Source organism: Aedes albopictus, chromosome 3, assembly GCF_035046485.1.
Source record: "Aedes albopictus strain Foshan chromosome 3, AalbF5, whole genome shotgun sequence".
NCBI classification, from domain to species: domain Eukaryota; kingdom Metazoa; phylum Arthropoda; class Insecta; order Diptera; family Culicidae; genus Aedes; species Aedes albopictus.
In genome coordinates this window covers 342,548,575-342,566,281 of record NC_085138.1, presented here as the reverse complement: position 1 = coordinate 342,566,281, position 17,707 = coordinate 342,548,575, and the positions used below count along the sequence as shown (strand labels likewise).

At 37.8% G+C, this 17,707-nt stretch overlaps 1 protein-coding gene across 1 annotated transcript; it reads left to right on the top strand.

The window, feature by feature from the left end:
- The first annotated feature begins 522 nt into the window (after window positions 1-522).
- On the top strand, window positions 523-1,633 carry LOC109412054 (trypsin-3). Its single transcript, XM_019685699.3, has 3 exons — window positions 523-903; window positions 971-1,229; window positions 1,295-1,633. Exons 1-3 carry the CDS (start codon window positions 689-691, stop codon window positions 1,577-1,579), a joined length of 759 nt encoding a protein of 252 aa, XP_019541244.3. The 5' UTR covers window positions 523-688; the 3' UTR covers window positions 1,580-1,633.
- Window positions 1,634-17,707: the final 16,074 nt, after the last annotated feature.

Genomic DNA, 17,707 nt, shown 5'->3' with positions numbered 1-17,707 from the left:
GAGAAAATTTGGAATTCCAGTTTTCGGAACATTTTTCTACAGAGCTCGGGGGGAGCGACACTAGTTTTGCCAAGCTGAAATAAGTCGTAAAAAAACCGGCAAAACCTACAAAACTTTTGCAGCTTTTAGCGACTTTTTTGGGCTCATTTCATCTTTTTTTTGAGGTTGTTTGTCTTGGCAAAACTAGTGTCGCTTCCCCTGACAGAGCTGCATGTCAAAAAACACAGTAGGCAGGCAGAACGACGTTTGCCGGGACAGCTAGTATTAAAATAAAAGCTAATAATCAGCACATCAATGTTCCCCCATGTCACGGTACTTCTATCCATTTGCTAATTGGTATCACCAAGTATCACCACACCAAGTGCACCGTGTGACTAGCTGGTGGCCGTCAAAATGTTTAGTTTACAGAAACTTTTATCTCGAGAATGTCCCCCGTGTTCAACATTTCCCTTGTTAGTACGATGGAACAGCTCTTCCAAAAACACTCATAATTACATGTGTATCTGTCTCGTTCTGACTCCGGACGCTTCCTAACGATCCACGGGGGTCTTATCTAGCTGATTCATAGCGACGGAGAAACCAATTCATAATGGGAAAGATATTGAAGCCCGTATAAAATCTCCGATCGAACACATCTTCGAGTTCATTAGTGCTGCCCAAGGGGAGACAGTGGACTCAGTTGGCGGAGATGATGAGATCGGTGGTGGCTGTAGTGTTCCTAGGTTTGATGCTGGCGGGTGCCCTGGCAGCTCCACCTATCGAGACCCGTATCGTGGGTGGCAAGGATACCGCCATTGAGCAGCATCCGTACCAGGTTTCGCTTCGTCGTGGTGCTAGTCACACCTGTGGAGGATCGATTATCAGTGCTGGTGCTGTGCTGACAGCGGCCCACTGCGTGTACTAGTAAGTGATATTAGGAGATTCTGGGAACAAATGAGATCATCAACACATCCGGTTATTAATATTTCAGTACAAATGCCGAACCTACCGATTTTTCGATTCGCGCCGGATCTACTCTGCGCAACGAGGGTGGACAGTTGATCACCGTCGCCCAAATGTTCATCCATCCGGACTACGACGATTGGACGCTGGAGTGGGACATTGCCGTTCTGAAGTTGTCGGAGAATTTGGTGTTCGGAGCAGGCGTTCAACCTGTCGCGTTGCCTGCTAGCAGTCTGAAGATTTCCCCCGGATCCACGGCCTCGATTGCTGGATGGGGATCCCTCTATGTAAGGATCATTTCGATCCATCGATCCAAAGCATGAATAATCCCAGCTCTCCGTTTTTTCTTCAGTACCAGGGACCCAGTCGCAGCCATCTCCAGCAGGTGTCTGTGCCGATTGTGGATAATGGCGCTTGCAGCGTAGCGTATCAGAACTTTGGACCGATCTGGTCGTTCCATCTGTGTGCCGGTGCGCGTGGAATCGACGCCTGTCAAGGGGACTCCGGTGGTCCACTGGTGCAGGATGGCACCGTCATCGGAGTGGTGTCCTGGGGCTACGGGTGCGCCTTCAACGGATATCCGACGGTTTATACGCGCGTTTCCGAGTTCATCGAATTCATCCGACAGCATATGTAAGACACTTCGATCGTTGAGAAATAAATGTAATTTGCGGCCCTTCTGTGATAAGAAGTTGAGTGTTTGCTTATTGCGGTGTGCCTTTAGTGATTATTTAATTCTATGCTTTGGCATCGATTTTATTCTCCACATGATACGCAACCTCCTTCTTTCCTTTTCTATCTGTATTAACGAGATTTTTATCCCTGGGCTAGTTCATCTCGGGACCCACGCTTTACTTCTCTTCCGAAGGAAAAACTCAAATTTTGCGAGCTTGTCGGGAGTGGGATTCGATCCCAGCTCCTCGGCGTGATAGTCAAGTGTTCTAACCATCACACCAGGTCCGCTCCCCTCCTTCTCTGATCAGAGAAATGATGAAAATTCGTAGGCAATTGTGTTAGACATGCCGATGCTTTCCTGCAAAATTTTATCAGTTTTGTTCAACTGATTTGCAAGCTATCATTGTTGATGTGGATGGTTTGAAATTGTTAATATTTCCCGTGATTTTTAATTGCTATGTGCGCCTATTCATAACTATCAAATGCTTCTGTCAGTTTGAATGAAATGTTCAAAGCAGTTAGTTATGTCCTTGATTATTTGAATAACACTTTTTACAGTAGGAGAAATAAGGGGTACTCACTAATTGCTTTCATGGCTAGTTCCAATATTTTATTTTTTTATTCGTGAATTTTTACCTTTTAAAAGACAATTCACACCGTCTTCAGCCAATGGCTGCACAGCCTGAACATATTACAGTAGACGTTTGTACGGTGCAAACGCTTTAGCTGCAATTCTTTTTACTGCAAGTCCGCTAACTGCAACAATTTTGCAGTTATCGCACCGCTATCCGTCAAATTGGAGGACAACAGCGATGCGATGTTTTTCGCATGCAATTTTGTTGCAGTGCGATGTTTTTCGAATGCACAATGAGGGGGCATCCATAAAGTACGTCACGCTTAGAGGGGTGATGGGGGGAGGTTCTGAAAAGTGTGACAAGCAATGTATTAAGTATAGGAAAAACCCGTACGAAGGGGGGAGGGGGGTTGAAATATCCCATTTTTGGCCTGACGTACCAAATGGATGCCCCCTGACAGTCTGTCAGTTGTTGCGGGTGCAAACATGTTGCAGTTACCGAACGTCTACTGTACTTACACTAGACAACCCGAGCAAAGTCTGACAGCAAATCGAAAACTAATTTTGATGTTGTGATATTGCAAATTATGATTACTCAGGTTGATGTCGTTTTGGTCGTTTTAACGGTTAAAACATCAAAAATGAGAGCAGAAAAATGTTCCTGTGAGAGCAAGTTGAAAACAATTCCTGCTATCAGTGATGGCAAATTGATAACTGTTTTTGCTATCAGTGCGAAAAAATGGGAAAATAGTTAAATTTAGAGTTTTTTTTTTCGAATTATATGGAAACCTAAATGCAATACGTTAATTGCATTGATGGTATATCATTAGATGCTTTATACAAGGTCGCTTAGAAGTTTTGAAATGACTTAAAAACTTAAACATTTGTAATTATTTAAAATGACAGCAAAACGATATCAAAATTTGAAATCGAAATCAATCAAGACAATCTGATATCAAAATATGATATCAATTTGCTGCTGATTACAAATCGTGTTTTCGATTTGCTATCATTTTGTTGTTAGACTTTGCTCGGGAATAGACCATCTTCCTCTTCTTCTCTTTGGCTCTACGTCCCCACTAGGACTTGGCCTGCCTCGCTTCAACTTAGTGTTCTTTGAGCATTTCCACAGTTATTAACATTGGCGTTGCTAGAGGGAGGGGGGGCTGGGGGGCCAGACCGCCCCCCCCAGAATCCTCCAAGCCCCCCCAGAAATTTTTTATGACTTTATATATGGAAATTAAAAAAAATGTGAAAACCACTGTAGTGGTGACAAACATAGATCTATAATAGACATTTATATGGCATAATATGTGTTCAAATTGACAGTTATTGGAGACTTGTCACTTTTACAAGATCATTGTTCAAAATGGTCTATGTAATTAGTTAGTTTTGATTCCTAAACATTATACAGGGTGTTAGGTTCCTGAGTGCAAACATTTTAAAGGGTGATAGAGGACCATAAATGGAGAAAAAATTGTTCTACGCATATGATCAAATCTCAACCGTTACGTAGCTATTGAACTTCCCATGTTTTTGATTCTTATTGCCTTAGCTGACTGTAACTTGAAAATGGTCAAACTTATCGCAATTTTTTGACCCTTATTCGAAAGGTTATTGAATTTCCTGTCAAATGACATCTTTGAATCGATTGGTTTAGTTAAATAACTATCTTTTCTAGAGCAAATAGCTCAAAAGAAGTGTGTTTTAATTTGTTTTTGTCAATTATCTTTGAAAAATGCATAATAATTTAAAATTCTTTCTTAGGCAAAGTTGTGGCCCCTGTTTCACTCTACATTTCGTTCTTTGACATCAAATTTCTATCTTTTATCGTTTTCTTGCAATTTCGATTTAAACATCGCATTTCAGATCATAAATTTACAATTGTCAAGATAAGCACTTTTTTGCGCACTGTGCCGCACATTTAAATCGAAATTGCAAGAAAACGATAAGAGCTAGAAGTTTGGTGTCAAAGAACAAATTGTAGAGTGGAACAGGATCCACAACATTACCTAAGAAAGAATTTTAATTTATTATGTATGTTTCAAAGATAATTGACGAAAACAAATTAAAATACACTACTTTTGAGCTATTTGCTCTAGAAAACTTAGTTATTTAACTAAACTAATCGTTTCAAAGACGCCATATGATAGAAAATTCAATAATCTTTCGAATAAGGGCCAACAAATTGCAATAAGTTTGACCATTTTCAAGTTACAGTCAGTTAAGGCAATAAGAATCAAAAACATGGGAAGTTCAATAGCTACACCCAAAACAGGGAAATAAGCGCGTTTGCGCTCACGGCATTTTGTGCACGGAACATGCATGTAATGTGCGCGAAACGTGCTTATCCGATGGCGCACAAACGCTCACGGACGGTAAACCGCATACATGCATCGCAAAAACAGTATCGCGACACAAGACCCACTTCTGAACTACTCGATTACCGAACTCGATTCCCTGCTATTGATGATGCACACACACTGGTACTGTATGGAAAGTTGAAACAGTTTCCGTACTGTATAAGCAACGCTTGAGTGTGTGTGACCAAAATAATTAAAATCAGTTTGTTTTTTACCATCGTCGTCGCTGGTTGTCGGTTTGCGGCTGGATAGAGAAAAACGGAACTAAACGCGTTTTTTATTATTTTAGTAGTTTGTATACTTAAACGTATAACATTTTAGTGAAGGAAGTGTTTACGGAGTGGTGAGTACATGGTGATATAATGATTTCGAATGGTCAGGAAACGCGGACGGATCGGTTTTCGTCGGTGGCGGTCGCGGATCGTACCTTGCGTTCTTGCGTTTCGACGGTTTCGACTTTTGGGAAAGTGTTTTGCATCCGCCGTTTTCTAGCAACGACATGCTTTTGACGAAGAATAGCTTGGAAGAAGTTTGTTGCATAGTGGAGGGCTTTTTTTTTACAAGATTTGAAAATGCAACATCAAGCAGAAGGCAAGATAGACCGCGATCGGTCTGAGTGGTAAGTGCAAAAAAGTGCAGTGAAGTGGTATCAGAAGCATTATCAGTTTTTCCTTATGTGATATGAAAATATTTAAAATAAAGCAGAAAAAAATGATTATTTTTTGATCCACTGATCTATTGGAACCAACCGCTTCAATTTCTTCAGGGATGACCTTGGAGATGTCTTGGAGTCAAAGACCACGAACTGGATTAGCTGACTGGATTTGAATATCCTGAAAGGTAAGGAGACAGGTTCTGATCACTGTTGAAAATTTCTTTGACAATTTCTTTGGGATACCTTTGAGAATTTCTTCGGTAATTTTGCTAAATCCTCGGGAAATGTATTTCGAAATTTCCTCTCCAATTCATTCGTGAATCCCTGATCATATTTTTTCTGAGTGTGTTTGACATTGTTTTGGAAATTCCTTTGGCAATTTCTTTGTTATTTGTTTAAATTTTTTTCAAAATATTTTTGATAATTCCTATGCATATTTTGTATTGCTTCTAGATCTGCATCTTCAAAGTTTGATAGCAATGACTGATGATTGTGATGATACCCCGTAAAGCTGTAAGACATTTCTCGATAACATTCTTACAAATTGTCTTTGTCCTTATTTTGAGAATTAATTCGTGTTTTTTTTTGTTTCATGAGCGATTTTTTTGTGAATTCTCTCGAAATTTCTTCGGCAGATCCTTTAATTTTTTTTAGTTCATATAAAAAACTCGGCATTATTATTAGAAATTATTTCATTAATTTTATTAAGAACTTCTTGATAAATTGAGAATTAGTTTAGCAAAAATATTGGACAACTAGGAATTACTTTGATAATTTCTTCTGAAACATCTCTGGAAACTCCTATGGCATTTGATTCCTCCAGGATTTTCTCCGGGTAAGCCTATAAAAATTCTCCAGAAATTCTCCAAACAATCCCTCCAGAAGTTCTTTCAGAAATTTCACTAGGAATTCCTCCAGAAATTCCTTCAGGAAGCCTGACATGTTTCTTTAGAAATACCGTAAAGAATACTTCAAGAATTTCTCCAATAATTCCTCCAGAAATACCCCCCGGAATTTCTTGTGGGATTTCTCTAGGAATTACTCTAGGAATTTCTCTAGAGCTTTCTCCAGGTATTCCTCCAGAAAAGAATTTTCAAAATAATTGTCGATGTCAATTTCAATTCAATTTCAAATTGCCGAAGTAATTACTAAAAATGTATTAAAAGAAATTTTGTAATAATTTGCTAAGGAAATCTCAAAGGAATTTCTAAACAAATTGTCGAATCCAATTTCAACTGAATTTCAAACAATATTGCCGAAGAAATTTAAAAAAGCAAAAAAAAAATTGAAGAAATTTCAGAAGTATTTGCAAAAGAATTACCAAGAGTTAGTCAAATTAACCCTAGAAGGGATACCTGGGGTCCATTGGACCCCAGGCGCCTTTCAGAGCTCGTCTTTGATGGAACACACTCAGCGAGGTGACGAAACTGAGGCCATGAAGGTATCCCTTTTAGGGTTGAATTTGTTCTCAAATTTAAAATATATTTTCGATGTAGGCAATTCTCTAATAGTTTGCCCAAAGCAATCTCAGAAAAAAATTACAAATGAATTGCCCAAGTCAACTTTTGAAGGTATTGCAAAAGTTATCATTGAAAAATAAGTTTTAGTAAACTTCTGAAGGAAGTCCTAAGGAACTTGGAATCTCAATGGAATTTTCGATCAAATTGATGTAGCCAATTTGAACTGATTTTCCGACAGAATTGCCGAAGCAAATTCCAGAATAATGAGGGAATTTCCAAAGACTAAAGAGAAAATCACAAAAAAAATTAGAAGGATTGTTAAAGAAATCAACTAAAAATAATAAAGTTACCAAAAACAAATGGATTTTTTTTTCTTAAAGATTATCTGTAGTTTTACTTGATAAATATTGCCTAGTGATTTTCAAAACCAATAGCTACCGGAGTTTTCTAAGATATTTCGGAGGGAATTGCTGAAGAAACTGCCTACGAATTTCCTGAGTTAAAAAAAATATCGCAAACAAAGAAGGAGAGAAATATTTGAGGTTTCCTGAAGGAATTTCTGGAAACAATTGGCATTGTTTGAGAAATTTCTGGAGAAATTTTTTAGGCTAACCTGGCGAAACTCCTCGACAGAGGAATGTCTCGTGGAGGAATTTCTCATGGAATTCCAGGAGAAATTTCTTATGGAAATCCTCAAGGAATTCCTGGAGGAATTTCTGGACAAATTTCTGGAGAATCCTTGGAGAAATTCCTGGAGAAAATTTTGCAAGAATACCTTGAAGAATTTCTGGAGGAATTCTTTGAGGAATTAATGGAGATTTTTTTTTATTAAAAAAAAAGTTTCTGGAGAATTTTTTGAGGAATTTCTACAGAAACTCATGGATGAATCCCTGGATGAATTTCTCAAAGAATTTCTGGAGGAGTTTCTGGAAGAGTGCCAGGAGAAATTCTTCTAGGATTTGCTGGAGAAATTTTGGAGGAATTCAGGCTGGAATTTCAAGAGGATTTTCTGGAGGAATACTTGCAGGAATTCCTGGAGGATTACCTGTAGGAATTTCTGGATGAAGTCCTGGGGAAATTCCTGCAGGAAACCCTGTAGAAAAACTTGGAGGTGTTTCTGGAGGAACTCTTGAGGGAATTTTAACAGAAATGTATGGAGTAACCTTCAGAAATTTCTCCAGGGATTGTTCCAGGATTTTCATCAGGTATTCCTTCAGAACTTCCTCTAACAATTTCTGCCAGAATTCTTCCAAGATTTCTTCCAGGATTTCCTCCAGGAATTCTTCTACGGATTCCTAATGGAGTTTCTCCCGAAACTCTTCCAGGAATTTTTCGAGAAATTCCTTCAGGGATTCCCCCATGGATTCCTCCAGGAATTTCTCCAGGGTTTCTTCTTTGAATTTCTTCAGAAATTTATCTAGAAATTCCTCCACAAATTCCTTCTACGGATTCCTAATGGAGTTTCTCCCGAAACTCTTCCAGGAATTTTTCGAGAAATTCCTTCAGGGATTCCTCCATGGATTCCTCCAGGAATTTCTCCAGGGTTTCTTCTTTGAATTTCTTCAGAAATTTATCTAGAAATTCCTCCACAAATTCCTCTAAAAATTCCTTAAGAAATATCCAGGGATTTCTCCAGAAAATCTTAAAGAAATTCTTACCAGAATTCGTCCAAAATTTGCCTCATGAACTGCTCCAGAAAACCTTTAATGAAATTCTCCCGGAACTCTTCCAGGAATTCTTCAAGAAATTTCTCCAGGAATTCCTCGAGAAATTCCACAAGACTTTCTCCAAGATTTTTTTCAGGGATTTTTTCAGAAATTCCTTATAAGTTTATCCAAATATTCCTCCACGAACTCCTTCAGAATTTCCTCGGCGAGTTCCTCCAGGAAGCTTCAAAGAATTCTCCAGATATTCCACTCAAAATCCCTTCAGGAATACCTCCAGATATCCAGGGATCCAGGGATTTGTCCAGGGATTGCTCCAGGAATTTTCTCCAGAAAATCAAGGTTCATCAAAAATATTTTTCCAGAAATTCCTCCAGAAATCGGATAGGCTTACGTATTTATACTTCAGTAATTCCTCAAGAAATTTCACCATAAATTTCTCCAAAAATTTCTTAAGGAATTTCTCCAGAAAATCCTATAGAAATTTCTGCCAGAATTCCTCCAACATTTCCTCCAGAGCATCCTAAATTCTAAAGGAATTTCTTCCGGCACTCTTCCAAGAATGCCTCCATAAATTCCTAGAGAAATTCCTCTAGAGATTCCTCCAGGAATTTCTTCAGGAATTTATCCAAGAATTTCTTCAATAATTTCTGCATCCTCCCGGAATTCATCTAAAAATTTCTTCAGGAATTCCTTAAGATAGGCTCACATATTTCTGCTCCAGTGAAATGAATTCCTCCAAAGTTTCCTCTAGGAATTTCCCCAGAAATTACTCCAGGGATTTATTCAAGATTTTCTTCAGAAACTCCTCAATGAATTCCTTCAAAAATTTCTCTAGGAGTTCCTAAAGGAAGCCTCAAATATTTCTCCAGAAATTCCTCAAAGAATTTCTGCAGGAATACCTTCAGTAATTCCTCAAAGAATTCCTCCATGAATTACTCCATAAATTCTTTCAGAAATTCCTACAGAAATATTGGATTGCTCCAGGAATTCCTCCAGGTATTCTTCTAGAAAATCCTCTAGAATTTTCTGCAAAAAATCCTCCAATAATTCCTCCAGGCATTCCTCTACGGATTCCTCCAGAAAATCTGAAGAAAATATCTCCTAAAACTCTTCCAGGAATGCCTCTAGGAGTTCATCGAGAATTTTCTCCAGAAATTTCTCCATGGATTCCTCTCGAAATTTCTCCAGGACTTTCTTCAGAAATTCCTCCAGGAATTTGTCAATGCATTTCTCCAAAAAAAAATCCTCAAACATTTCCTCCAGAAATTCATTCTGGAATTTCTGCAGAAAATCCTCGAAGAGTTTTCCAGTCATTCCTCCATAAATTCCACCAGGAATCCTCAAATATTTTTCCAGAAATTCTTCAAAAAATTTCTCCAGGTTTTTCTTAAAGAATTCCTCCTGGATTTTTTTTGGTCCAAAAAACCTTTAATGAAATTCTCCCGGAACTCTTCCAGGAATTCTTCGAGAAATTTCTCCGGCAATTCCTCGAGAAGTTCCTCCAGGAACTTCCACAAGAATTTCTCTAAGATTTTTTCCAGGGATTCATTCATGATGTTTTCAGAAATTCCTTATAAGTTTATCCAAAAATTCCTCCACGAACTCTTTCAGAATTTCCTCGGCAAGTTCCTCCAGTAAGCTTCAAAGAATTCTCCAGATATTCCACTCAAAATCCCTTCAGGAATTCCTCCAGATACCCAGGGATTCAGGGATTTGTCCAGGGATTGTTCCAGGAATTTTCTCCAGAAAATGCTTATGAAATTTCACTCGCAACTCTACCAAGAATTCCAGGAAATCCTCTATAGATTCTTCCAGGATTAGCTCCAGGTATTTCATCAAGAATTCCTTCAGGGATTCATCAATGATTTTTTTTCAGAAAATCATCAAAAAAATTTTCCTCAAATTCCATAAAAAAATCCTCCAGACAAGCCTCAAAAATTTCTCCAGAAATTCTTAAAAAAAACTCCTCCAGAAATTCCTCCAGTAATTCTGAGAGGAATTCCTCAAAAAAATTCTCTTAAAATTCCTTCAAGAATTCCTTCAGAAACATCTTCAATAGACTGTCCCAAAAAAAATCGATGTTCGAAAAGTCAAGGTGCTCAACCCTTAAATGAAAGATATGCATATTTGAAGCACTTTTGTAGAACATTTCGATTTTCTAAAAAATCATTTAGAGGTTCCGCTAGGGCGATTTTTGAAAAATGGCCTTTTTTCATGAAAAGTCTCAATAAAATCATTTTTTCGTAATATTTTTTCAACTTCTGAATTTTTTCAATATTTTTGTATTTTTCTATGGACCTCTAGGCATTCTTGAAGGGGATAAGTTTTTGAAATATTGTATTTATATTGACGGCAGAACCGTTTTTGTGCTGATAAAAACACTATTTTTTGAGAATTTTTCATCTAAATTTTAGAAAAAAATACACGCACGATTTTTTATTTTTTATTTTGAATGTTTTATCTGATAGTACTATTTGTATGCGTCATTTCTCTAAAAAAAGATTTAAAATATCTTGTCTAGAAGCTGAGATATTGGGATTTTAGTAAATGGACAATATTTCAAATTTTTGCAAAACTTTGTTTATTTGAAATATTGTAAGGTCTTTGTGACACTCCAATGTATGTATATTAAAAGAAGTTAGGCTTAAAAATACGGCTTTCCTTATTGGATGGTCAAGCTAGTTTAAACATGGATTTTCTGGGGTGATTGGTAGTAGATTCATGAAGAGCTTTTATCTGAATAACTACAACAGTGACGGGTAGCAACGCATTAATTTCGATATTATGTCATGGAATTCTCGACAATTACACCCCTTTTCTGAAGTAGCAGAAACCAATCCATGCAGAGATAACATAATAGTGATGAAATCAATAAAAAAATCTAAGCTAAGTTAGGACTGATTTAAAAAAAAAACTTAGAAAATTATAGGCTTTTGAGGAAATACGCGATCTTATGATTGCTAAACGTTTATTTCTTTGATGAATTGAGCTAATATTTTGACACGAAATTGCAAATATGCTGAATTTTGCATATACGAAATACAAATCGTGTCTGATCACAAGGCACGATAAGGCAACCAAAATGTGTCAAAGTGATCGAACAACGGCAGTCTTTTGATTTACACGTGTGTTGCTGTTCGACCAGTTTTGCACTTACGCCCACACATGTGATCAGAAATGTTTTGTATTTCTTATTCGCAAAATTCTTCATCGTATCGGTTTCGTATCAAAATTTTAGTTTAATTCATCAAAGGAAATATAGTTAAACCATCTCAAAGTTGGAAATTTTATATGACAATCGGCGTTTGTCCGATTACCCATGCACCACCGTTGCCGAGTTTCATACCAAATGGTCAATTTCAAGTTCAAGGTTTCAGTAAAAATCATGACTCAACTATGATTTTTTTATTGATTTTATCAATGTTATATAACCTCTGCATGGAATGGTCGTTCCTATTTCAGAAAAAATAGGCGCAGTAGTCGGGAAATCCACGACGTAATCTCGAACTAATTGCGTTGCTACCAGTAACCACGATACCCGTCATATTTGTAGTTATTCAGATAAAAGCTCGTCATGAATCTACTGCCAACCAGCCCAGAATAAAAGATCCATGTTTAAACTAGCTTGACCATCCAACAAGAAAAGCTGTTTTTTATCTTCTTTTAATATACGTACATTGTAGTGTCATAAAAACTTTACAATATTCCAAATGTACAAAGTTTTGCAAAAATTTGAAATATTGTCCATTTACCAAAATCCTAATATCTCAGCTTCTAGACAAGATATTTTAAATCTTTTTTTAGAGAAATGACGCATACAAATAGCACAATCAGATAAAACTTACAAAATAAAAAATAAAAAATCGCGCATGTATTTTTTTCTCAAATTTAGATGAAAAATTCTCAAAAAATAGTGTTTTTATCAGCACAAAAACGGTTCTGCCGTCAATATAAATACAATATTTCAAAAACTTACCCCCTTCAAGAATGCCTAGAGGTCTATAGAAAAATACAAAAATATTGAAAAAATTCAGAAGTTGAAAAAATATTACGAAAAAATGATTTTTTTGAGACTCTTCATGAAAAAAGGCCATTTTTCAAAAATCGCCCTAGCGGAACCTCTAAATGATTTTTTAGAAAATCGAAATGTTCTACAAAAATGCTTCAAATATGCATATCTTTCATTTAAGGGTTGAGCACCTTGACTTTTCGAACATCGATTTTTTTTGGGACAGTCTAATCTTCAAGTTTTTCTACAAGGATTCTTCCAGATTTCTCCAGGAATTCCTAAAGGTTTCCATTCAGAAAATCCTCTTGGAATTTCTGCCTGAATTTTTCCAAGATATCCTTTACGGATTCCTCCAGGAATTCCTCCACGTATTCCTCCTGAATATCCTGAAAAAAATCTCCCAGAACTCTTCCAGAAATTCTTCCAGAGATCCATCCAATTTCTTTAGAAATTGCTCAAAAATTCTTTCAGAAGCTCCTTCAGAAATTAAAAAAAATCTCCGGGAATTCTTCAAAGAATTCCTCCACAAATTCCTCTAGGAATTCTTACAGGGATTGCTCCTGGAATTTCTTCAGGGATTCTCCAGGAATTTCTTCAGAAATTCCTACAGGAATTCCTCCAGGTATTTCTCCAGGAATTCTATCAGAAATTTATCTAGGATTTCCATCAGACATCTTCCAGAAGGCATTCCTCTAGGAGTTTCTCCAAGTAAATTTAAAAAATTTCTCCGGAAATTCCCCAAACAATCCCTCCAGGAATTCCTCCAGCAATTTATCTAGGAATTCCTCCAGAAATTCCTTCAGGGAGCCTCGAATATTCCTCCACACATTCTGCATAGAATTCTCCCAGGAATTCCTCCAGTAATCTTTTAAGGAATCCCATAAATTTCTCTTGAAATTCCTTCACGAATTCCTCCAGAAACACCTCCAAGTTTTTCTACAGGTATCATTCCAGGTATTTCTCCAGGGAATCCTCCAGGAATTCCTTCAGAAAATCCTCTAGGAATTTCTGCTTGAATTCCTTCAAGATTTCCTATAGGGATTCCTCCAAGAATTCCTCCACGGATTCCTCCAGAAAATCCTTAAAAAATCTCCCAGAACTATTCCAGGAATTCCCCCAGGAATTCTTCGAGAAATTCCTCCAGGGATCAATCCATAAATTTCTTTAAAATATTCCTCCAGAAGCTCTTTCAAAAATAAAAAATAAATCTCCAGAAATTCCTCAACGATTTCTTGCAGGGATTATTCCTGAAATTCTCCAGGGATTGTCCAGGAACTCCATCAGAAATATCTCCAGGAGACATTCCTCCAGGATTTTCGCCGGGTAAGCCTAAAAAATTTCACTAGGAATTTCTCCAGAAATTCCTTCAAGGAACCTCAAATGAACCTCCGGGAATTCCTTCAGGGATTCCTCCAGGTATTCCCTCTAGCATTCCTCAAGAAAATCCTGTTGGAATTATTGCCAGGATTCCTGCAGGAATTTCTCTAGGAATTTCTGCAGAAATTTCTTCAGGGATTCATCTATGATTTTTTTTCAGAAATTCCTCTGGAATTCCTTCTAGAAGTTCCTCAAAGAAGCTTGAATTTTTTGTCCCGAAAGTCCTTAAAAAATTCCTTCAGGAATTCCTTCGGTAATTCCTTAAAGAATTTCTCCATAGATTGCTCCCAAAAAGTTTTCAGAAATTCCTCCAGAAATATTTTCTTGCTCCAGGACTTCCTCCTGTAATTCCTCAAAAGCATCCTCCATAAATTACTCTAAACATTCGTTTAGGAACTCCTCCAGAAATACCTAGAGAAGTTCTTCCAGGGATTGCTCTAGGAATTCCTCTAGAAAATCCTCCAGAAATTTCTGCCAGAATTCCTCAAACTTTTCCTCTAGGGATTCCTCCATGGATGCCACCAGAAAATCCTGAAGAAGCATCTCCCAAAACTCTTCCAGGAATTCCTCAACAAATTCCTCCTGGAATTCCTCCATGGATTTTCAAAATAAATATTTAAATTAATATAGTTCCGATTACAATACCGTTCAAACGACGCATTTCTACAAACGATAACTATGTTCATTTTGCTTGCACTTTGAAAACTCTCTTTGCACGATTGGCTTACAATAAGGCAAATCCATTAGGTTGATAATATCTGCTGATTTTTTGTATACCCCGCACACTGGGGCAGGATTGAAAATACTTTTCTGAACGGTAGCATATTTTTCTTACGTTATTCGCATAAAAGTCCTATGAGTTATTTTGCCATCTTTCATGTTAGCAAACATTCCATAAAATGAGTCAATGTTCAAAGAAATTGCTGAAAGAAGTGTCAACGTGATTGGTGTAGGAATTTAAGGCCAAACCAAACCAAAGGAAGTCTTGAAACAATTGCCAAAGGAATTCCTTATCAATTGCCGAAGAAATTTTTGAAGCAATTGCCGAGAAGATTCCCAAAGGAATCTCGAAAGAAATTACCCATACCTATTACCCATTACACATAACCCATAGAGGAATTACCATGAAAGTTCACAGAGAGTTTTAAATAATTTTCCAAACTAAATACTATATAAGTTGCCGAAGAATTTCCCGTTAGTAAATGCCTTAGGGATTCTCGAAGAAATTGTTGAAAGCTTTAGAATTTAAAGTACATCACTGGAAAATTTCACAAATAATTTTCCCAAGCAATTGCCAACAGGATCTATAAAGAACTAACCGAAGGAATTTCCAAAGAAATTGACGAACAAATTGATAAAATAAGTAATCCCATTGAAATTCTTAAAAAAAACTTAAAAAAAATTATTGCTGAATAAATTTACCATGTAATTGCCTATAGAAATTACCAAAAAAACGCCAAATTTTCTAATGAATGAAAAAAAATGACTCCCAAATGAATTATTGAACAAATTTTCTAACAAATTACCACGAATAAAAAATATATTGCTGAAGCAATTCACAACAACGTTGCCGAAATAATAACCAAATGATCTGCTAAAAAAAATTGCAAAAAAATGTCGAATGAATTTAAGAAACAATTTTCGCAGAAATTGTTAGAAAAGAGTTTTCTAATATGCAAAAAAGATCCCCAAATTGAATTGCCGAAGATATTCTTAAATGGAATAGACGTAAGTAATACAAATAAACTGTACAAAAACATCCAAAGAAATTACTTCTGAATTTCCAGAATGTATCCACGGAATCGATGAAACTTTCATAGAGGAGGTATTTTTTAAGGAATTCCTGAAGGAATCCTTGGAGGGTATCTTGAAGGAAGCCCTGGAGGAGTTTCTGGAATAATCCCTGGAGATATTTCTGGAGGATTTCCTGGAGAAATTCTTGGACTAATACCTGGAGGAATTCTTAGGGGAAACCCTGAAGAAATCTCTGGAGAAATTCCTAGAGAAATTCCTGGAGAGATTCCTGGAGAAATTCCTGGAGGAATCCCGTGAGAAATTTCTGGAGGAACCCTTGAGAAGTTCCTGGCGGAATTCCTGGAGGAATCCGCAGAGGAATTTCTTGAGCAATCCCTGGAAAAATTGCTGTAGAAATTCCTGGAGGGATTTCTGGAGGAATTCCAAGGGAAATCCATGGAGGAATTTTTGAAGGAATTCCTGTAGGAATCCTAGGAGGAATTCCTGTAGGAATCCTTGGAGGAATTACTGGAGGTAGCCCTGGAAGAATTCCAGGAGGGATCTCTGGAGTTATATCTGCAGGAATATCTGAACCCAGCTAACACAAAGTCTTATACGATGTTGAATAGGATGCTAAAGTGGAGGCCATATGCGCACATGCTTCCATTTTACCGTGTGTAAAGTGTACGCATATCGCCTCCACTTTTGCATCCTATTCAACATCATATGCGATCGTGTGTTGACTGGGAAGATATTCCTGGAGGAATCCCTAAAAGAATCTTGGGAAAAAATATTGGAGGAACCATGGAAAAATTTCTAAAGGAATGCGTGGAGAAATTTCTGGAGGAACCTCTGGACAAATTCTTGATGGAGTTCCTTGGGAAATACCTGGAGGAATTCCTAGAAGAATTCTTGGAGGAATCCCTGGAGAAATCCCAGAAGAAATTACTGGATGAATTCCTGGAGGAATCCCTGAAGGAATCCATGGAGGGATCCCTGGAGAAATTCCTGGCGGAATCCCTGGAGTAGTTTCTTGAGGTAGCCCTGGATGAATTCAGGGGATATTCCTTGAAGATTCCCTGGATAATTTCCTGGAGAAATCCCAGGAGGAATTCCTGGAGGAATCCATGGAGAAATTTCTGGAGCAATCTCTGGAGGAATTTTTGGAGGAATCCCTGGAGAAATTCCTGAAGGAGTCTTTTGGGCAATACCTGGAGGAATCTAGATAAATTTCTGGCGGAATCCCTGGGGGAATACTTAGATGAATTTCTGAAGAATTTCTTGGAGGAATCCCTGGAGGAATTCTCGAAAGAATCCCTGGGAATTCTTGGAGAAATCCCTGGGGGATACCTTGAGGAATTCTTGTGAGAATCCTTCGAGAAATCCCTAGAGGAATTCCTGGAGGAATCCCTGGAGGAATTTCTGGCGGAATCCCTGGAAAAATAACTGGAGGAACCCCTGGAGAAATTCCTGTCGGAATCCCTGGAAGTAGCCCTTAAGGAACCCATGGAGAAATTTTTGGAGCAATCTCTGGAAGCATTTTTGGAGGAATTCCTGAAGAAGTCCCTTGGGCAATACCAGGAGGAATCTACATAAATTCTTGGTAGAATCCCAGGAGGAATTCTCAGAGGAATTTCTGGAGAAATCCCTGGAGGAATGCCTGGAGCAATCCTTGGAGAAATTCCTGGAGGAATCCCTTAAAAAAATCTGAAGAATTCCCGTGAGAAATTCCTGGAGGAATTCTTGGAGGAATCCCGTGGGAGAATACCTAGAGGAATTCTTGGAGCAATTCCTCGGGTAATTCCTAAAGCAATTCCTGGTAGAATTCCTGAAGGAATCCCTGGAGAAATTTCTGGAGAAATTCTTGCAGGAATCCCTGAAAAAATTCCTTGAGGAATCCGTGAAAAAATTCCTGGAGGATCCCCTGAAGAAATTTCCGGAAAATCCCTAAAGAAATTCCTGTAGGAATCCTGGAGAAAGCTCTGGAGGAATTCCAGGAGGGATCCCTGGAGTTAGCTCTGCAGGAATATCTAGAGGTATTTCTGGAGGAATCCCTGGAGAAATTTCTGGATGATCACTGGAGAAATTTCTAAAGGAATGCGTGGAAATATTTCTGGAGGAATCCGTAGGGGATACTTGGAGAAATTCTTGGAGGAATCCCCCGGGAAATCCCTAGAGGATTTCCTGGAGGTATACCTGAAGGAATTCCTGATGGAATTCCTGGAGCAATTTCTGATGGAATTCCAGGAGG

Coding starts and splice junctions, on each gene's coding strand:
- LOC109412054 (XM_019685699.3), top strand. CDS start 689: ATGATGAGATCGGTGGTGGCTGTAGTGTTCCTAGGTTTGATGCTGGCG. Junction 904..970: donor GCGGCCCACTGCGTGTACTA/GTAAGTGATATT, acceptor TTAATATTTCAG/TACAAATGCCGAACCTACCG. Junction 1,230..1,294: donor CTGGATGGGGATCCCTCTAT/GTAAGGATCATT, acceptor TTTTTTCTTCAG/TACCAGGGACCCAGTCGCAG.